The sequence below is a fragment of the Podarcis liolepis genome (assembly GCF_965112155.1).
Source record: "Podarcis liolepis genome assembly, chromosome: 14".
Taxonomy (NCBI): domain Eukaryota; kingdom Metazoa; phylum Chordata; class Lepidosauria; order Squamata; family Lacertidae; genus Podarcis; species Podarcis liolepis.
The window spans coordinates 23,253,122-23,274,528 of NC_139569.1; the positions used below are offsets into that span (position 1 = coordinate 23,253,122).

Sequence of the window (21,407 nt, forward strand, 5' to 3'; positions counted from 1 at the left end):
TTTCGGATAGTAAGCAGGGAGAAGGCAGCCTCACCCCACAATAGTTTCTTTCCCCTTTCTTCTCCAACTCTCACATTGCTCGTATCTCTTCCCCAAATGCTGTTTTCCATATGGGCCTATTCATTTCTCTTGGGAATTCTCTCTCTCTCTCTCTCTCTCTCTCATGCATTCTCAGCCTCCCAAGTAGTCATTCCTGCAGATCCCCACAGTACGGCTTAAGGAACACATGGACGTTGCTTCTGTTGAGGTTCCGGGGTCAAATAAGCTGGCCCTTCACCCTCTCCTTGCCAGTTGTTCTCTTGTTTTGGAGAACGAAATAGATGCTTATGTGAGGGCAGCCTTCACCAACCGGGTGCCCTCCAGATGTTTTGGGCTTGAACGCACATGGCCATTGTGGACTACAACTCCCATCAGCCACAGCCATTTGGAACTTCAGCTATTAGTCTTACTTGCTCATTTATTTTATACACTGCTTCATTCTTCAGCAGAACCCTCTAAGCAGTGTACAGATCCTGACAAAAAAGGAGCTCTGTCTAAGAAATACAAAACAAATCCCACATTCAAAACCAAGAAGTACTGCGACCCCATGTAAGGTTAACAATGTTATTGGTTAAGACAACCAAGAACCACAGAAGTAAGTCATATATGAAACCTCTGAAGGAGGGACTACCAAGAGGGCCACAGATCATAACACCTGAGAGAGTTTGCAGAGAAAGGGGTGGGTCTTTTGGATATTTGGGGCCTAAACATTTGTTTAGGAATTTCAGGTAAGAAAAAGTTGGACAGTATCCAGGAGGGTTTCGTCTGGTAACCTTAACACCCAAGAGCAGTTACTTTTAATATATACTTTTAATATAAATAAAGAGGTAGGGGCCTAGTTATTTATTTTAAAAGGCACATTTTGCAAATATGAATCGCAAGTTTGCCTTCTTTGTTGGTTCCTTCCCTCACTCTGTGGTGTTTTGTTCCTTTTTATAGGTGGGTTCGGGGCGAGCACTACAGGTACAAGTTTAGCCGCCCTGGAGGTAACCACGCCAGAGACAGGAAGTGGTGGATCCGAAAGAGGATCGGGCCCTATTTCCCACCCGTCAACCTTGAGGGCTTGAAGAAGTTTTTCGAGGCTCGAAACTGGCCCCAACCCAAGCAAGACGGTTAAGCAAACAAATGAAGAGACCGTGACCAAGAACCATTGACTTTGAAAACCCTACTTACTTTTTAAAATGTTGCGTCTGCCTTTTTCTCACGTTCAGCATTTTACAGTAAAATGGATAAGGCTCCGTAGACAGATGTATCTCAGCCTCTTATTCTTGCAGCCTTGCTTGCTTGGATTTCTTTAATTTTCTAATTATATAACCAACTAGATTTTACTGTTGTTACCCCAGTTGGTTAGCCAAATGGTAGGCACTCAGTGTCGACTTATGAGTCATAACATAAAACTTAAGACCATAAGATGAGCCCTGCAGGATCAGGCCAGTGGCCCATCTAGTCCAGCATCTTGTTCTCATAGGGGCCAACCAGATGCCTGGGCCAGAGGCAAGTGGGCACAGCAGTGGATGTGGCTTTTACAGCAAGCACATTATTATTATTATTATTATTATTATTATTATTATTATTATTATTAAAGGTAAAGGGACCCCTGACCATTAAGTCCAGTCACGGACGACTCTGGGGTTGCAGCGCTCATCTCGCTTTATTGGCCAAGGAAGCCGGCGTACAGCTTCCAGGTCATGTGGCCAGCATGACTAAGCCGCTTCTGGCGAACCAGAGCAGCACACGGAAACGCTGTTTACCTTCCCGCCAGAGTGGTACCTATTTATCTACTTGCACTTGATGTGCTTTCGAACGGCTAGGTTGGCAGGAGCAGGGACCGAGCAACGGGAGCTCACCCCATCGCGGGGATTCGAACCACCGACCTTCTGATCGGCAAGTCCTAGGCTCTGTGGTTTAACCCACAGTGCCACCCACGTCCATTATTATTATTATTATTATTATTATTATTATTATTATACAAATTATTACCCTTCAGCCTAAGGGTTTCAACAATTAAAATATACAAGATTAGAACACAATATTACATTCTGGCTATGCAAAAGGTTGTAGGTATATATACAGACATAAACATTCCTTCATCCAGGCCTGCAAAAGATTTATTATTATTATTATTATTATTATTATTATTATTATTATTATTATTTATTATTATTATTATTATTTATTATTTATACCCCACCCATCTGGCTGGGTTTCCCCAGCCACTCTGGGCACCTTCCAACCCCTCACCGGCCTTGCTTATCACCTTCCTTGGGTGTTTTTGCCTGGCTGGAATGTGTCTTAGAACTCTGGTCTTGACTTTTGCTTGCCCTAATGGATTGGTGTATGTATCTAGAAGATAACTACTGTACAGAGGTAAAGTTCACATTGGTTGGCCGGCTCACTTTTGCCTCTGACACCGCCCACCAGTGACATGTCGCGTCATCGTCCCTCACCCCCAAAGAATGCCCTTATGGGAATGCAACCCTCAGGCTGAAAAAAGCTCCCCAGGCTTGCCCTGCTCAAAGCTCTGATTTTACAAACAAATAGGTCTGAATTCTAGTGGACCCCATTTACAAGGGCTGTATTTTTGTATTTTCAAGTGCAGGGATATGTGACCGTGACTTTTGCACCTCAGGGTCTGAAAAGCAACTCAGATGTGTGGGGCTTTGCAGAGTCCCTCACCGGCTAGGAGTATCATCCGTTCAGAGACAGTTCGTCTTGATGGCTTCTGCAAAACCAATTAGCATCGCCAGTGAACTCCGGGTCCTGGAGGAAGGAGACGCACAGCTGCGAAGTGTTGTGTTTTGTCCTGTCTCCTGGTTCTCTCTGGCCCAGGAGGAAAAGAGGTTGGGGGGGTTGTTGCGGGGAGAACGAAAGAGAAGAGACTCCCAAGCAGGCAAAGAACCGGAAGCATTCCAGACAAATAGTGATCATTCTCCAAACAGTGGAGCGAAGGCTGTAAAAACAGGCTCTTCCTCTCCTCCCTGGTCTCTTGTAAACTCGGGGAATTTTTTTGTCTCTTCCCAAACCCTCATCGCTTTGTTGAAGAAAGTAATATTGGCCTCCCTGTCCGTCCCACACCCTCCAGAATGTGTCTGGGTAGATAAAGATGTTTGGGACAAGCTACACATGGCAGAGGAGCTTGGAGACTGGAGATTAGGGAAAGGAAGCAGATTCTGAAGAACTGGGTGGAACAGATAAAAATGGCAGTCGAGGTGTGCAGCCTTTCGATGAAAAATATATCGATGGGTTGTTTTTAGCAAAATTTGTATACCACTTGCTTGTAAATAGAACCTCCAAATGCCTCTTTGTGCTAGTTTCTGGGTATCACACGTGAGGACAGTGCTGGTGTGCTCACGTCCTGCTTGTGGACTTCCAATTGGGCCACCTTTGATCTGATGGTCTTCTGATGTTTTCAGTAGCAGTTTGAGGGTGTTGGCCTTTGACGCTCAATGTCCGTAGGATTACTTGATGCAGAGTTCTTCTCTTTAAGCACAGAGCACTGTTCTATCCTGTAAGGTCCTGCTAACAGAGAACTAGTGAGTGGATGAGCCCTTAACGCAGTGCAAAATTTAGCTGGGAGGGAAGGTGGGGGAGCCTCTTAATGAATTCTCAAGGCCCACCTGTAAGGTAAGAATTTAAGAAGAGCCCTCCTGGATCAAGCCATCTAGGATCAAGCATCCTCTTCTCACAGTGGCCAACAAGATGCCTGAGGTTTCCAGCAACTGGTATTCGGAAGCATTAATGCCTAATACTTTTCAAAAGCATTACTTCTTGTCCCCCAGCAAATCGAGCCAAATTGCCCACTCACACATAGGTAGCCTGAGAACAAAAAATATGGGCTAGCCTGATACAAAAATGGAAGAGAGGAGAGCCCCCACTGCTCCTTCTGCACCAGCCTGTTTAGGGACGTAAAATTGCACAATTCCCATCTTGGCTTTCCCTGGGCACTCGGCTCTTTAATAGCCGAGGATAACATCACTGAGACTTCTGCGCCTGCATGGAGGAAATGATTGTGCTCAATTGATGTGGCCTGCAAGCAGTTAGCAACAATAATAAATAGGCAACAGATTATGAAGCAGCCTATCTGTGAGGAGGAGGTGAAAGCCGTGGTCACCTTAAGCAGCTCTCGTATCAACCCATTTCACAAAGTTGTTGGTTGAGGTTAAAGCACAATTAGGCCATGTCAGAAGGGCAAAAGCGTAACCCAGACTTGCTGATAAGATCCAGAAAGTCACTCCAGAGGAAAACTTTGCTCCGCTTCCACAAACAAAGAAGTTGTTTTGTCTATAGACCAACCTGTAGCCCTCCAGATGTTTAGGGGTACAACATTCAGTAATCGCAGTTGCTGGGGCTGTATGAAGAACATGCTTCTACTGAAATTCCCCAGAAGGTTATTCTCTAGTTATAGAAATAAAATATGTCTATTATTTTAGACAACATCAGTGCATCTGACCTGATACTCACAAGTGTTTATAATATGTACATTTTATATACCTCGATGATATATTTGCTGATTGTAGCCGTAAAGATTTGTAATAACCCATGGTTGGGGGGCTGGTGCTAGAAGCATTAAATAATTTGTATATATTACAATGCTTGAATATATTTCCCATCTGGTGTTTCATGAAAACCCATCTGGGGTAGTCCATAACAGTTTCAAGAACTGGCCTGTCTCAGCAACCCTACAGTAAGATGCTGGAGTTTCCTAATTCATGCTAGCATTTATTAAGTGCTAGTCTGGTGCAAAGTCTCATTGCATTTCTATTTTCCCTCCTCCCTAACCCACCCTGTCTGGTTCCCTACAAGTCAGCCAAAGACAAGTGTATGAAGGAAAGGGATTGTGACCGTCTTGCAGGTACTTTTGCCACATGGCCAACAGAGAAGAAAGAAGGAAGGTCAAGATCTCCAGCTCTCTGAGTGGAAGCCCAACCAAACAAGGGGTGGAAATAAAGGGTTTCATCCAACTCCATTATAACTAGAGCAACTTCCCTATACAGGGCTGCCTTCAGATGTCTTCTAAAGATTGTATAGTTGCTTATCTCCTTGGCTTGGGGGTCACATGAGTGCCCTGATGGGAAGCTGATGCATGTTTGTAATTGGCCATAGAGGATGATAATGATTAATTTGATTGCTCAGCGCCTGAATACTCTGGGACACGATGCATGAATTCCTACAAAATAAAGCAAGACGAGTTTAGAACAAATATCTAATCAAGTTCCCAGGAGAGACAATTCCCTCCAGTGAGGCACAGCTTATCCTTTATCATTATTTTCTGCTGAAATTTATTTATTTATACTTATCTATAAAAATATTGCATACTGCTGTGTCATAAAAAGAATCAAAGGAGCTTACGGCAACAAAAAACATAAAACCGTTCAATGAAAACCATAAGAAGTTAAAAACACACATCAATAAACCATTGTGGAAGGATATGTTCTTACTTGGCTGCATAAGCCGGAAAGAATAGAAAGGTTTTCAGCAGGCATTTAAAAGTTGCCGCAGAAGGCGGAATCTCTATTGGCAGGGAGTTCCACAGGACTGGGCAAATGGCACTAAAGACTGGGTTTCTCTTCGTTGCCAAACAAGCCTCAGCTACTCAAGGAACAACCAGAGACACTCATGCAAATGATGTCAGTGACTGAGCTGGAATAGAAGGACTCAGACAATTCCTGAGATCCCTTGGACCCAAGTAGTTGGGGGCTTTGTCAGTGAATGAGATTGCTTCTGGTAGAGTTTGCGAATCTGTGACTTGAGATGTCTGAATGGACTGGGCTGCCATTGAGTGAACATGGAAGGTGCCGTGTGATTTATTATTTTCAGACTTAATTCGCTTATTATTTCCAAGTGTGCAGATTTGGAAGCTTGCCTTTAATTGCAAACTGGACAGAATTCCCCCCACCTCCCCAAGTATAGGGAAGGGTGCCTGCTCCTTGTCTTTCTTTATCTGTCTCTTCTCTTCCCTCCATGTCGCATCTCCAACCCCCACCCCGCCCCCCGTGCTCAACAAGACCAAATGAGGCTCCTTCTTCCTCTCTCCAATTCATCCGTCCGCATTCTCGCACACTGCTTGTACGCGGAGGGGCTGTAATGCCACGCAGCTGCAGCGCTTGTTGATGGAGGAGCCATCTGCAGGACCGTCTCTGTGATTTCTTTTTAAAAAGAAGGGGGGCGGACAAGGATGTTGCAGCTGCCTTTGCCTGGTACTTAGGTGTCCAGGGCAAAGTTATTCATTTGCTGAACAGATAATGAAATGTTTAATTTCCCAGAACCACCATCTCACACACCTTGCTTCAAGAGAATCGCAACAGCTTCCGGAGTTCCAAAAGCTAGTAAAAATATAATCACTCTGGGTAGAATTCAACTCACAGCATACATTTAAAGCACTATGATACCACTTTAAATAGTCATGGTTCCCCCCAAAGAATCCTGGGAGCTGTAGTTCATTGAGGGTGCTGAGAGTTGTTGTTGTTGTGTTGTTTAGTCGTGTCTGACTCTTCGTGACCCCATGGACCAGAGCATGCCAGGCACTCCTGTCTTCCACTGCCTCCCGCAGTTTGGTCAGACTCATGTTTGTAGCTTCGAGAACATTGTCCAACCATCTCGTCTTCTGTCGTCCCCTTCTCCTTGTGCCCTCCACCTTTCCCAACATCAGGTTCCATCTTTCCCAACATCAGAGAGTTGTTAAGAGGCCCCTATTCCCCTTCCTGAGCTGCAATTCCCAGAGGGGTTTAACCATCAATCCCTTTCCCCAGGGAAATCTGGAAATTGTAGCTCTGGGAGGTGAATAGAGGGATCTTTTAACAATTCAGAAACTACAGCTCCCAGAATTCTTTGGGGGAAGCCATGACTTTTAAAATCAGTATGCTAGAGCTTTAAATGGATGGTGTGAATGTGGCTTATGTTTCGCTTCTTTTCACTGAAATGAATGAAGATGGCAAAGTTAGGTCCATTCACTTCGGTGGGTCAACTCTGAGTCAGACTTAGTTGACTAGAAATGCCCTCCCTGCTCTCTCTAAGAGTGAATTCAAATAAGGCCAGTGATGGGATTGAAGTTTGTTTTATGGTACGGATGTGTGAGGTGTTAGCCCCACCCTCACTGGTCCAGATGATTGGCAGAGAATGACATGAGACTAGGAATGAGGCAGAATTCAATTCAATTCACGTAGAAAGGTGAACCACCCCAATTTGCACTTCCCAAAACAATACACAAACTGAAACACCACCACCCTGACGGTCTATGAAATTTGCACTTCTCTGAATTTTGCACTGCAGTTCTCCAGCCAAGTTATGTGTTCAAATATGCACATCTTAGGGGTAAATATGCATATGAAATGCATATATTAATGAAAATAGCACACAAAAATGCATTGGATATGGGGGAATTGCTTTGCAAAAAATGTGTATATTGGGCAAAATTGCATACAAAAATTCAATTTACATAAATTTTCATGAGGGCATTTCTTACTTTATAAAAAAAAAAAACTGCAAACAGATGTGAAAATGTGGAGAAGTGAATGTAAGAAGCAGGTGCTCTGTGACTGAACTCTGGCCCTTCCCCTAACAGAAATTGCATCTGCTCCACCACTGCTTTTGTGACAGCTCTTCCGATATGTGAAGATAGCTCTCATGTCTCTCCTGGACCCTCCAGACTCAAAATACCCAGCTCTTCCAGCTGTTCCTCGTGGCCTTTGCCTTCAAGATCTCCCACAATCCTCATCGCACCCCTCTGAACATGCTCATTGGTCGATGTCCTCCTTAAAGCATGACAAGCCAGAGCTGGAAGCAGAAGGAGCAGGAAGTGTGCAGGACCTTGTCACCTTGGCAGCACAGGAAGCTGCTGATCAACTGTGATCTGCTACCAGCAGACCAAAGAAGGCCCTTGGTTAAACTGTGGAACTCAATCCCACAGGGGGCAGTGGTGGCCACCAACTTGGATGGCTTTGAAAGATGATTGGACACATTGGTGGAGAGGAAGACTATCCCTGGCTACTAGCTATGCTGTCCCTGTTCTGCCTCCTCTGTTGGAGGCACCGTGCCTCTGAATCCAGTTTCTGGAAAGCACAGGAGGAGTGGGCGCTGTTGTCCTCCGGTGCTGCTTGCAGGCTTCCCATTGGGACATCTGAGCATTTCACAAGAGCAGAGAAAACCATCAAGTTAATTGGGCAGGCAATTGCTCTCTGGTCCCCGCTTTGTTTCTGGGGCTGCCCTGCTCTTCCTGTTTGCATGCTATCTTGGAAACATAACAAGTAATACTTTATGGTTGGGTCCTGGCCAGAGTCCAGCTGATTCGCGGGGCTGTGGGGCAGGGGAGATCTCCGTTCTGATTAGCCGAGCCTCAGGGCGAGGAACCAAAGATGCCCTGTGTCGACTGTGCCTTCAACCCAGCTATTGTAAGATTAGCACCTTGTTTTAGCCGCAAGATAGTTGCCCCTTCCCCAGCGTCTCTCACCCCTCCCCTTGAAAGGCAGAGGCACACAAATTGCCTTATTAAGAAAAAGGTTGTGCTGTCGTCCTGCACCTGTACCATTATTCCAGTTCCAGAAGAAGGTCAGCTCCGACCGTTGCCCATTCCCTGCAGCTGCAGCCGTGTTATTTGGCATTAACATATTTGCATCTCAATGAGGCACTGATTAATATTTAAAGGGACAGCTGTCCATGCTCCATTTCTGGGAAGGGGGGGCGAACTTTTTCTTTTTTAAAAACAGAACACTTGTTGCTCCTTTTCAAACAGGCTTCCAACCCCCCAACCCCCGGTTTAGTTTCTTTTATTGAGATGAACGCCTGCCAAGGAAGGCGGGGGGAATTATGCAACTCCAGAAACAAATAATCAGTAAGCTGGTCCTTTCAACGTCATCTTTGCAGCTGCATGGACTGGGGGGGGGGACACACGAGCAACAGTTGAACAGCAGCAACCAGGAGGAATCAAGGGAGTGTTATACCCAAAGATGACTGAAGCATCAAACAACGATTGACTGTGAAAATATTAAAATGCCCAGATGCCTGATGGATTTCCTATCCATACATGATATCCCAAGGCTGATCCAAATCAAAAACTTCATGCTTTTTTGGGAGAGGGTCCCTTGTAGGTTTACCTGCTGGAATCTTTGACACCTGCATTGGTCAAATCCTGACATATTCACAAGGGAGGGGGAAGAATTTGACTCGGTTCACAGTTGAACACCAAGCTTCCAAATCAACTCTTCCTTGAATGGTCCAAAATCGAGCTACCTTTCAAAATTCACACTGCTCTGAATTTGGTCCTCCGATCAGAAACCGTGCACAAGTATCCACGTGTCAGGGGGGAATGTGCATTTAAATGCAGATATTGGAGGAAATAACATGCAAAGATGCATCGTGTTAACGGGCAATGGCTTGCGAAAATGGCCGTATTAAGAGAAATGTTCGACAAAATGCGGGCAAATTTTCACCAGGAATTAAAAAATAAATAAATAGCAAACTGATGCCAAAATGTGGTGAAGAAGGACATCACCAGAAATTGAGATTAATCCATCCTTAGTTGTTCGCTAACAAACCCATCAAGTTATGCAGGAGAGGACGGGGAGAGGGGTTTCAGTCCATCCTCCACTCATCCATCTATCTCTGAGGCCAGCAACTCAGAAAAACCCATGTCTACGTAGCCCTCCTCTCATTTTGTCTCTTGGCTGCAATGCATGCTTGTTTGGATTTAAGAACATGGGAAGAACCCTGTCTCCTGGATCAAGCCAGTGGCCCATCTAGTCTAGCCTCCTGTTCTCACAAGAGCTGAGCACAAGAGCACTCTGCCCACCTGAACTCTATGAGTATTGCAAATAACGGTTCTATAAAAGGACAGCTGGGGAAAACAAAGTGCAGAAGCCTCTTTATTAGTTTCCAACTTCCCTTCACTGTGCAATGAGCCAGGGATGTTCTGCATGGAAAGCAGAAGCTATGTCCCTTCCCAAATTGCAGAAGGAAGATTCAAACCTGCAAAGCAAAATTCAGAGGAGGAACTGTCTCCTTGGAGCCCATTCTCAGCCTTCTTTCCAGCAAGCTTTAAGGTGCTCGGTCAGGGCTTTCCAAGGCTGTGGGAAGAAGCATGGAAGATAGAAGCTGAGAAGATACTGGGCTATGGGAACAAATTACAAAATGTTCCCATGTCCTGGTGTCTTCTCAACTTCATCTCTGTGGTTAGAGCCTACAGGAACAGGTGCCTTCTCCTTTGCTGATCTGTGGAAGACATTGTAGAGAAAGGGCAGTGACCTTTAACACACCCCACTTCACTCCGAAGGTCAACAATTTCCTCTTGGGTCTTTCCGATGCTCAGGAATGGCTTAAGCAATCGGCCAGACACAAATTCAAACCACTGGAATGTACTCTTATTTTTTTCCCCATTTTCCTTTTCCTTTTTTGCTTCGCTTTACTAGGCAGAAACGGACAGAAACAAACACAGATGAAATCGCTTTTCAGGGAAGAATATAAGAAAGCAATTCAGTGCTTCTCTTGGGGAAAGTAGTAGGGCCCCGATCCAGGACAAGGGGTTCTGGAGTCTAGGAAGCATGGCGTTGAGGACTCTCGGGGGTTAATGAGCGATGCAGTGAGGAAATAGTGAAATCCACACACACACACACACACACTTTCCGTCTTTTGGAGCGGTTGAAAAGGAAGACAGCTGCGCCCGTCACCTGTTTGAGTTCAGACAGCCGCAGCTGTGCCCAACGCGAGCCCATCCACTTTGAACCCGGCCGGATTAGAAAAACAAAGTTGCTCACACTTGTGCTTAGAATTCCAATCTCCACTCCACTCCCCCCCCCCCAAATGGCCGTTGGTTCTTGGCGAGCGTCAACGCCAGCCGTGCGGCGAATGCCTCCTTAGGTTCCAGCATGTGCCCTCTGCCCGCCTCCCAACAAAGGGTGATTCTGTGGAGCTGGAGGCGCTGGGCCAGCGATGCGAAGGAGCCGGTCCTAACGTTGTGACCCTTGGGCAGGCAGATTGACCAACGCGGGCAGCAAAACACACACAGCGGACTGTGGACCACCCGTGGTCTGAGAGCTTCATTCAGGTGGTCCTTAGCAAGTCTGCATTAAATATATTGACTTTTAATTGTGCTCTGGTTGCATCTTTTATGTTTTATATTGCATTTATTGTAGTGCCATTTGGAATGCAAACTGTAATAAAATAAGATGCAATGCATAAGAAATAAAAGAAGCAATAAGAATGTGATTTAAAATCTCCCAGCATCTAGCACAGGGCACATTGCAAAGGCTACAATAGGCAGGGAAATCATCAAGTGGTTCGCCAAGACCTCACAGCAATTTTCGGGTGGCCTGTGGTGATAAATGTTTGGGAACTGCTGGTCTAAGGCGTTATCTGGGAGCTGAAAAGGACTCGATGTCCAAATATGTTTGCACACACATATTTGTATGTTTCAATAGCCATTTGGATTTTATAGGGTTTGCAAGAGTGCAATGTCGTATAGTTTAACATTTACATATTCTTGTTGGAATAAAACGTCTCTCTCTCTTTTGCAATATATAACATGGTTGTTGTTTTTGCTAGCTGAATTTGTAAAGGATACGTTTAAACTTTGAGATTCCTTAACTATGATGGAATATAAATGTAAAACTAAATCAATCAGAATAAATACACCCAACTCCTCACTGCACTTTGCAGGTGGGGGCCTCCTTCAAAGTCCATATAATCAAGAGGTCTGTTGCGTTTGCTGTAGTAATTGGCCCTTTGCTGTGGTGGCACCTACCCTCTGGAAATCCTTCCTGTTGTATATTGGGCAGCCTCACTTGTTTGTTTGCTTGTTTAAATGGCACTATGTGGCTCAGCTTTCTTTTGGGCACCTTCCTCTTCCAACAGGCCTTTTATACTGGATGCATTCTCCCCCCACCCACCTCCTGGAGCTACAGTTACCAGAGCACATGACCAGGTTCCACCCAACTTTGGGGGGGGTGTTGTGTGTGTGTGACGTCCCACAGTGGCCACAGGAAGGCTCATTGGGGTCCGCCACAGAATATTAGAGGGGCCTGGCCCCCTCCTTGAAAATGGTGCCCCTGAGTTCCCTAGCTGTGGGAGGGAATAGGGATCTCATACCAACTCTCAGTTGGTACACGGGTGGCGCTGTGGGTTAAACCACAGAGCCTAGGGCTTGCCGATCAGAAGGTTGGCGGTTTGAATCCCTGCGATGGGGTGAGCTCCCGTTGCTCGGTCCCTGCTCCTGCCAACCTAGCAGTTCGAAAGCACATCAAAGTGCAAGTAGATAAATAGGTACGGCTCCGGCGGGAAGGTAAACGGCGTTTCTGTGCGCTGCTCTGGTTCGCCAGAAGCGGCTTAGTCATGCTGGCCAGCCAGTAAAGCGAGATGAGCGCCGCAACCCCAGAGTCGGCCACAACTGGACCTAATGGTCAGGGGTCCCTTTACCTTTACCAACTCTCAGCACCTCCAGCAAACTACAGCTCCCTTTTGGGGGGGAGTGGGAGCCATGACTATTTAAAGGGGGATCACTTTAAATGTATGGTGTGAATGAGGCCTTAGAAAGAGAGGAGGTAGGTGGCGGTGTGGGGAAGATAAATGGATGACCTGACCCACTTTGGAATTCATCCATCACCAGCATATGATTGCTGCAACACATTACTCTCAGGCAGACCTTTTTTTCTGGGGCGACACAGGGGGATGCACACCCCTAAACATTTTTTGTATCTTAAGTCTGGCCTCATTTAGGGGCAGTATTTCAATATGAGTAGGAAAATGAGAGTGCCCCTAAACATTTATTTGTTTTTTTAGGTAAATAAGCACTGCTCTCACTGTTCCCATGGAAGACAAGAAGTTGGCTGACCCCTGAGCTAAGAGCAGCTCAGGGAAGAGGCGCCAAGAGAGGGTCATTCTACCACCCAGCCACCCTGTGGCTTCCATGCCCATAATGCCCACAGTGGATTTTTAAAAAGCCACTTTTCTCAAATGGCAAAACCCGATTGGAAAAAGTGAAAAAGCACAATCTACTTGTCTGAAGAGGTAAAAGCCTCAGGAAAGAGCATTCTGTCATCTGAGGCCCACTGCCAGTCAGCTGTTCAACTGTACCAAAATCAGTAAGTTCCCCAATTAAAGCCTGAAATAGTTTTCTGGAGCACTTTAATTCCAGGGCACTCGGAGGGTCAGGATTCTGTTTCATGAATCTGTCAGTCCACCCATTCCCCACCTGTCCTAGCTTAAGGCAGGACCAGGCTTCTCCAGGAGTGCCAAACTCCAAAAACTACAAAGAGCAAAGGGACATATTCGCTGGTTCACCACTTGCAGGGCAAATGTGGAAACTTGGAGACATTTTTCACACAATTAAGCTGTACTGTGCAAGATGTGGGAGTGGGGCAAATAGTTCAAAACTATCACACTTAAAATTGCCTTATCACTGTCACTAGTGGTGATGGGATAGTTATGTGTGTTTACTTTTTTTAAAAAAGGACAAGACAAATTCATGGGAAATTCATTTACTGATAGCTATCTATTGCAGGGACACAGGTGGTGCTGTGGGTTAAACCACAGAGCCTAGGACTTGCCGATCAGAAGATCGGCAGTTCGAATCCCCGCAATGGGGTGAGTTCCCATTGCTGGGTCCCTGCTCCTGCCAACCTAGCAGTTTGAAAGCACATCCAAGTGCAAGTAGATAAATAGGTACCGCTCCGGCGGGAAGGTAAACGGCGTTTCCATGTGCTGCTCTGGTTCACCAGAAGCGACTTAGTCATGCTGGCCACATGACCCGGAAGCTGTACTCCAGCTCTCTCGGCCAATAAAGTGAGATGAGCGCCGCAACCCCAGGGTCAGCCACGACTGGACCTAATAGTCAGGGGTCCCTTTACCTTTACCTTTATCTATTGCAGTAGCAAAGTGGAATCTCCTTGTACAAGCAAAGTATATCTCCAAATAACCGATGCTGAAAGCCAAGCAAGGGTTGGCTATTCTGAGTGTTTATTCCCTGTTTTTGAACCAGCTAATGCTGGAAACAGGATTCTGAGTTAGATCAGGGAAACCTCAGGCCCAGGAGTCTGATGTGGCCCCCGCATGCTCTCTGTTTGGCCCTCTCCATGGGCCATGCCCCTCTCCAGCCTCTCTCCACCCTCCCTTGAGTGCCTGGATGGAAAGTGTCAACAGGGAGGTCAGAGAAGGAAATGAAATGCAGTCAAGCACAGACAGTGACCCTTATGTAACATGCAATGGTAATTCACAAAACAGTTGTTGATAACACAGGCATCCTGGCGTCGGTAAGCCAATTAACATATACAATCTGCTAAAAACAACAACTTTTCTCCGTTCAATCTGCAACCTCTTGATCCATTGCAGTTCAGCATTTTCACACGTGCGTCTTGATTCGAAGTTCTTTTGCCCCAGGATAGCTGCTGGATTGCCGATTTGTCAGGGAATGTTCATAAAGTGGTTCCTGGGAGATTGAAATTGCTCCCCTCACCTGCAGCCTTTTGAATATTTTTCAGTTCCAGCGTCAGTTTTGGATCCGTTTTATTTCTTTTCTTAGCACAGCCCCTGATCGCCACCAAGAACAGTTCCTTGGAGTGCCGTTTCCCTGAGATTACGTCAGTGGAGTGGAGATGCTGATTTTACTGTCTGGGAATCTTTAATGCGAAGATTCCCCCACCCTCCACCCCTCGCTAGCTCCTGTGATGTACCCAGTGCAATATGTTCTTTTCAATGCAGCTTGAGGGAAAGAAGAGGCCAGAAAATGGAGGCGACGGCCTGTGAGCCCACAAATCTCACTAAGTGTCATTGAGTGACAGCCTATATCAGCTGTGCGACTCTGACCAATGGCTTCAAGGAGATTCCGACTAAACAGGAAGAAGGTTCTGACAGGAAGAGCTGTTTGACAGCAGAATGGCCTTCCACAGTAGGTGGTGGACTCTCCTTCATTAGAGGTTTTCAAGCAGAGGTTGGATGGCCACCTGTCATGGATGCTTTAGTGAAGATTCATGCTTTGCAGGGGGTTGGACTAGATGACCCTCAGGACCCAGCTCTACAATTCTATGATTCTAAGTTGAAAAGACTGTTTAAAAATAAAAAAAGAAGTCCTTCTTCACAGAGCATAGAGCTAAACTCTAGAACTCGCTCCCACAGGAGGCAGGAATGGCCACCAACTTGGGTGGCTTTGAAAGAGGAGAGGACCAATTCATGCAGGAGGAGAGGGATATCAATGGCTGCTAGCCAGGATGGCTATTCTCTGCCTCCCTGGTCAGAGGCAGCAATGTTTCTGAGGATCAGTTTCTAGAAACTACAGGAAGGGCATGGGCTCTTGTCCTGCTTGCTGGTTTCCCACAGGCATTTGCGTGGCCACTGTGAGAACAGGATGCCAGACGAGGGCTGGATCTAGACACATCAAAAAAATATTTCAGGAAAACACATTGTAAAACCTCATAATGGGAAATCATCTTGCCGAAAGACGGAACTCCACAGCGCCATCTGGTGTCACAGTGTTATAACGCATTTAAAACGTGTGTTTTTTCTTTACTAACATAGCTGAGTCCTTGATGTCCTTATGTCACATAAGGTTCACAAAGGACAGAATCCTGCTAGATTTAGGAACTTGTACTACTACTTGTATTCTATTATTATTATTATTATTATTATTATTATTATTATTATTATTATTATTACTGCTGGTGCACCAAGAGTTGACAGTCTAAAATGCTTCCATCATCCTGGATAAATCATTATCCCACAAGATTTCAGCTGTTAGCGTTTTGGGCTTGTCACCAATGTTAGTCCTGCTCAGAACAGAGACCTTGAAATTAATGGGCATGACTCATATACTGGAACATTAATTTCAGCGGGGTTTATTCTGAGTAGGACTTAGTTGGATACAACCCTGTTTTTATTTTATTTGTTTGTTATATTTATATCCTTCCCAAAGATCTCGGGGCAGGTTATACAGCTCTCTCTCCCCTGCCCCCAAATCATCATCACAACAGAGCTGCAAGGTAGGCTAGACTGAAATATAGTGACTGGTCCACCCAGGTTGTGCAGGTCTCTGCAGTCCTGGCCCAACAATCTTAACTGCTCCACCCTGCAGGGATGTGGTGCCTGTCAGTACAGTCTGTTCCCAGAGGGCTAAGGCTTCTCTGGGAGGACTTTTGGAAACTGGACCCCAGCCATTCACACTCCAGTCTTACCTCATCTATTATTTTCCACGCTCGGTTTAAAGTGCTGGTCTGAAGCCCTGGAAGGTTGAGTCCATTGACCCCAAGACCTACCTGTGCCCAAGTGAACCACCTCACTGTTTACTTCAGATACCTTACTCCAGATCCCACCCTGGTATGAGATAAGATTAGTCAGCTGCCTTGGTGTGGTAAAAACATTTGAATAAGCAGCTAAGTTCCATAGAATTGCAGGGACCCAAAGTCCAACTCCCTGGAATTCCAGAATCACAGCTTAAAAAATCTCTGACACAAAGCCATCTAACCTCTGTTAAAAAAACTTCTGAAGGAATCCATTCCACTGGTCAAACAGCTCTTACCCTCAGAAACTTCTTCCTAATGTCCTTTCTTATCATTTGAATCCATTGGTCCGGGTCCTACCTTCTGGAGCAAGAGAAAACAAGCTTGCTCCACCGTCCATGTGACAGCCCTTCAGATATTTGAAGATGGCTCTCATAGTACCTCACAGTCTTCTCTTCTCCATGCTAAACATACCTATCTCCCTCAACCGTTCCTCATAAGGCTTGGTTTGATCAATGGGGTCTCTCCACCTGGCTTATGAAAATTTCCCCAGCCAGGGCCTGTCCCAACCTGGCTTCCCACCCTCCTTGAACATTTCCGCCTGGCTGGCATGTGCCCTTAGACTCTGACAATGGCACTTGCTCACCTGGTAAACAGCCTCGGTCCAGTATACCTGAAGGAGCGTCTCCACCTCCATCGTTCAACCCAGACACTGAGGTCCAGTGCCAAGGGCCTTCTGGCAGTTCCCTTGCTGCGAGAAGCCAAGTTACAGGGAACCAGGCAGAGGGCCTTCTCGGTAGTGGCACTTGCCCTGTGGAACGCCCTCCCATCAGATGTCAAAGAGAACAACAACTACCAGACTTTTAGAAGACATCTGAAGGCAGCCCTGTTTAGGGAAGCTTTTAATGTTTAACAGGTTATTGTATTTTAGTGTTCTGTTGGAAGCCGCCCAGAGTGGCTGGGGAAGCCCAGCCAGATGGGCGGGGTATAAATAATAAATTATTATTATTATTATTATTATTATTATTATTATTATTATTATTAGTGTTTCAGTGTGAATGTAGAAACTGGCCTGCTGCATAAAGGCAAAATCAGCCCTTGTTGCTCTCCCCTCGTTCTTACTTCTGAGGAGAGGCACATCAGATTGTGTTGTCAGCATTTATTAAGCTATTGGCAGCGCCGAGGCTGGCCAGGAAGGGACCACGACCGCAGCCACCGCCACGACCACCACAAGGCAGCTGCATTTTGCTTTGCAGGGAGACCTTTTTCGCTCGTCCCCAGCAAGACATGAGGTAATGGAGGGCCGAGAACGAATGAGGCAAATGTTGGCAGGTGTTATCGCTCAGTTTATCACTTCCCGTTTTATTCCTCTTGATTAATCATAGGGCCGGAGGGCTAAAAAAAGCCCGATTAGGTAAGAGCTCCTTCAATCCAAGGCAGGGCTGGTTCATTTCCTAATGTTTTGTCCAGGCGATATAAAAAAAAGAGAGAGAGAACGAAAGAATGAAATAAACTGCAAAATGGATTGTTTGCATTTTTGGGGTGGGGGAACTTTCACATCCCAGATAAGATTGCTGGAAGCAAGTAGTTCAGTATCGTTCACACTGACTGGCAGCCGCTCTCTGGAGTTTGGAACAGGAAACTCTCCCAGTCCCACCTGCAGATGCTGTAGGGTATTGAACCGGGGACCACCTGAATGAAAGGCAAGTATTCTACCTCTGAGCTATGACCCTTCCCAAATCCAGCTCTATGCAATTTTCCTCTTTGTAGGAAGTATTGAAGGGGGTGTTTTTGCCTGTCCCTTCCTTTCAGAGCAGTTGATTTTGCCCACCAGAGATCTCTCAGCCCCATCCCATTCTGTGTTTGTTTAAAACATTATCCCCTGTGTTAGGAGGTATTTGCACATCTGTAGAAATGGTGTGTAGGGGGGTTAAGGTCAGTTGGGATCTACCAGTGGATCTCTTAGTGATTTGCAGTAGATTGACAAGGGCAAATGTTTCACAATTGCAGCAACAACATGATATTAAACAAAATAAATAAACTGGGCTCTGTACACCCCTTTGAAATTCCCTTGAAATATCAAGGGTTGAATCCGTCTCAGTCAATGCAAGAGCGGAAGGACTTCCGCTCACGCAACAGCTTCCGCTCACACAATGACACTTCCACTCCCTCCCTTTCACCTGCACTGTCCTCAGATCTGCTCTAGAGAGTTGTGGGGAGGAGAAGATTTGGCAGGGAGGTGCATAAAGGCACGTGGAGGGAGAGGAGAGGAAATTCTGTTGTGTGAGCAGAAGTCATTCTGCGACAACTTAGTTCGATACAACCCCTAAAGGATGAATAAATGCTTCCAAAGAAACGAAATTGAATAAAAAGAGACCCAAATTTTCTAAATGCGCACCTAGACATATAAATTAGCAAATGCAAATTCTATGTAAATCTTAATCCTTTGAGCAGGGGTGCCCCATGTGCAAGAGAGAGAGAGAGAGAGAGAGGAAAGCCAATTTAACTGAGTTACCTTGCAGTTGCAGTGATGAGGCTTAGTAGCTGTTTCTGGTTACATATCTTTGGAGTGAAGACAGCCTCAGATTCTAACTGGGAGTGGGCGAGAGACTCAGCCCTCAAGCCCAGCTGAAAAATATGGGGGAAACAATTCTTTATGCAGCTCTCCAGTTGCATCTCAACCCTTCCTCACCAATTATTCCTTCTTCCTACGCCCCTTGAACTAACCAAGTTCGCTCTGGAAACTTGAGAATAGCTACCTCTGTCCCAGAAACCTCTGGGTTCATTTACGCAACCCAGACCCTCTGTGAGCTGAGCAGCTGATGAACAAGACTCCACCTGATCCATCATTGTGAAGCCATCTCCTGCATCCGTCCCTTCTCCCTCCTGTCTTTTCCCAATCCCCGGGTTTCCAGTTCCACGCTGGCCTAGTCTGACTACCACCATCCAAGTTAATTGGTTGTTCCCCTGAGGCCTGATCTAATAGCCATACGAATAAAGTTATTTTGAACAGTTGTCCATGAGTTCATCTCCTGGAAAGCTTCAGGCACAGCTGTTGCTATCCACTCTTCTTTTTATTATTTTAAAATGTTACTTCTTTTTTATTTTTATGTTTTTTTTATTAAACTCAAATGGGGGGATTAAGGGAGTAACGTAAGCTACTCCCCAAATGTCAGGTGCCTGGTCCGCTCCTATAAACCGGCCTTTGTGAGCAGTTTCATTCGTCTCTTTCTCTCGGAGTTGGCAGAGGGTTTGGCAGGCTCCCAAAGGCAGCCAAATGGACGGATTTCTTGGCAGGAACCGAGAGCTTTTGCTCCTTGCCACCCGACACAAGCGGTGGGGTGTGGGACTGAGGGCCAAGGCTGGAGAAGCCACAGGGAGGCCTGGAGGGGTTGGAGAGCCAGTCCCATTAGCCAGAGAGGAGAGTTGAGAGTCTGGCTGGCAGCAACAAGCCCAGAGCTGTGGGGAGGAAAGCAGGAGATGTCACAACAACACCACTTTCCCCCCTGAAAACCAATTTGCACCCTTCTTATAGACAATAAGAAGATGTGTTGCCTATTTCCTGTGTTGCCTTTTTGTTGTGGTAAGGAAATTAGACTACAAATATTAACTTTGGTCACTGTTGTGGCAATGGTTGAGTTAACTGGTGTTGTTTTCAGACTGGTTTTTTGTTTTAGTGAGTTGTGTAGCTCAGAGGATTTAGAATGAAAATGCGGACCACACATTTAATATATAAGAAACTGCTTTAGAGCAAAAATAAATAAACAAAGAGTCTCTTGTTATTGTTTCTTTTTAAAAAGCCCTTTATTTATACAATTTCAGGAGAATTCCCACAGATAAGTCTGTACTAGTCGTATTTGGTGAAGAATTGCTTTGAGGAATCTGAGCTCCTAGTCCTTATTGTTGTGTGGGGCTTATATTGGAGCAATTACGGTGGGGTGACAATGTAATTTCAATGCAATTTCAACCAGCCAAGTCTTCTTTCTCCTCTTCTGGCAGTTATCTTTGTTCAATTGGCTCCTATATTAGGTGGTGGGTGGGTGTAGGTGGTTGTAGTTCCACACTTTGCTGTTCTCCACATATGGACTGATGCTGAGCACAGATATCAATTTCCAAACAATCTCATGTTTACTTTTTAAAAATCAAGTTTCTAGTCTTTAGGCTTGGTGAAAGAAGCTGGATGGGGGACTGTGACTGAGGAGGACCTTCCAACTGGGTTTCAGCTCCGAGACTCTTGCCCCTTTACATATGTGGATCTTTTCAAACTGCCCAAATTATTCAGGATCAAAACACCAGCCAGCTTTGAACAGCCCCAAACCACAAACACACATATCAGCCCCGCCTCAAATCTTCTCCCATTCCTGTCTGGGGGGCAGAGCAGAGGGGAAGACCTGAGGTCAACCCTCAGGGGAAGTGTGGCTTGTCAATTTGTGGCCAGCCACAGAGCCTCCTTCTCCCTCAGCCACATCCGGCCCTCTCTCCACCTCACAGACATTGCCAAGCTTGCCCATTTGGAGCTGTTTGCCAAGGTCTGACGTTGACTCATGGACATCACTTGGGAAATCAAAACAGGGAGACAAACGTTTGGGTGACAGAAGCAGGTTGTTTCTCTGAAGGGCCTTGTGTTTCTGAAGCAGCCTCAACAGTGGAAGATGCTGAATGCCAACTCAGACCATTGGTCCACCCAGCTCAGAAGCTGGGAGCCATCTCTTTGTCTCCCCCAACTGTCAATCCCCTAACGTCAAAATGTTTGCAAAGTGTTGCACGCCGATAACCAGCTGATTGTCGGGGCTTCTCTGCGCAGCTGATGGTTTACAGAGCAAAAGTGCCGAAAATCAGGCAGTGCCTGCAAAACAAGACCAGAAGAGCCTGGCTCCTGGATCCAGCCAGTGGTCCATCTAAACCAGCATCCGGTTCTCACAGTGGCCAACCTGCAGGGGCGAGTTCCATAGTGTGAAATATGCACTTTGTGAAGAAGGACATCCTCTTATGTGTTCTGCATCTTCCAACGTTCATCCCAGTTGCTTCTTTACCTGCCTCACATCTGGTCACGTAAGATCAACTTCATTCCCATCAGTAGTGGTCAGCCGCTAACTTAATTAATAACACAATAGCTCCACCCATAAATCAATCAAAGCTACCATGCGTTGGGGATTGGGGGGGCATCATTGGTCC

General features: G+C 45.9%; 2 protein-coding genes across 7 annotated transcripts in view; both read left to right on the plus strand.

Annotated features, from left to right (window-relative positions):
- LMF1 (lipase maturation factor 1) overlaps positions 1–1,281 on the plus strand; it is a 158,551-nt gene extending 157,270 nt beyond the window's left edge. For all 6 annotated transcript variants that reach the window (XM_083473827.1, XM_083473825.1, XM_083473828.1 and 3 more), the window contains one exon: positions 979–1,281. In XM_083473827.1, coding sequence (XP_083329953.1) covers positions 979–1,156 — 178 coding nt within the window. In that variant the 3' untranslated portion in view covers positions 1,157–1,281. The remainder of the gene's footprint in view (positions 1–978) is intronic.
- The window catches only part of MEIOB (meiosis specific with OB-fold), a 235,691-nt gene that overhangs the window by 171 nt on the left and 214,113 nt on the right, over positions 1–21,407 (plus strand). The window lies entirely within an intron of this gene.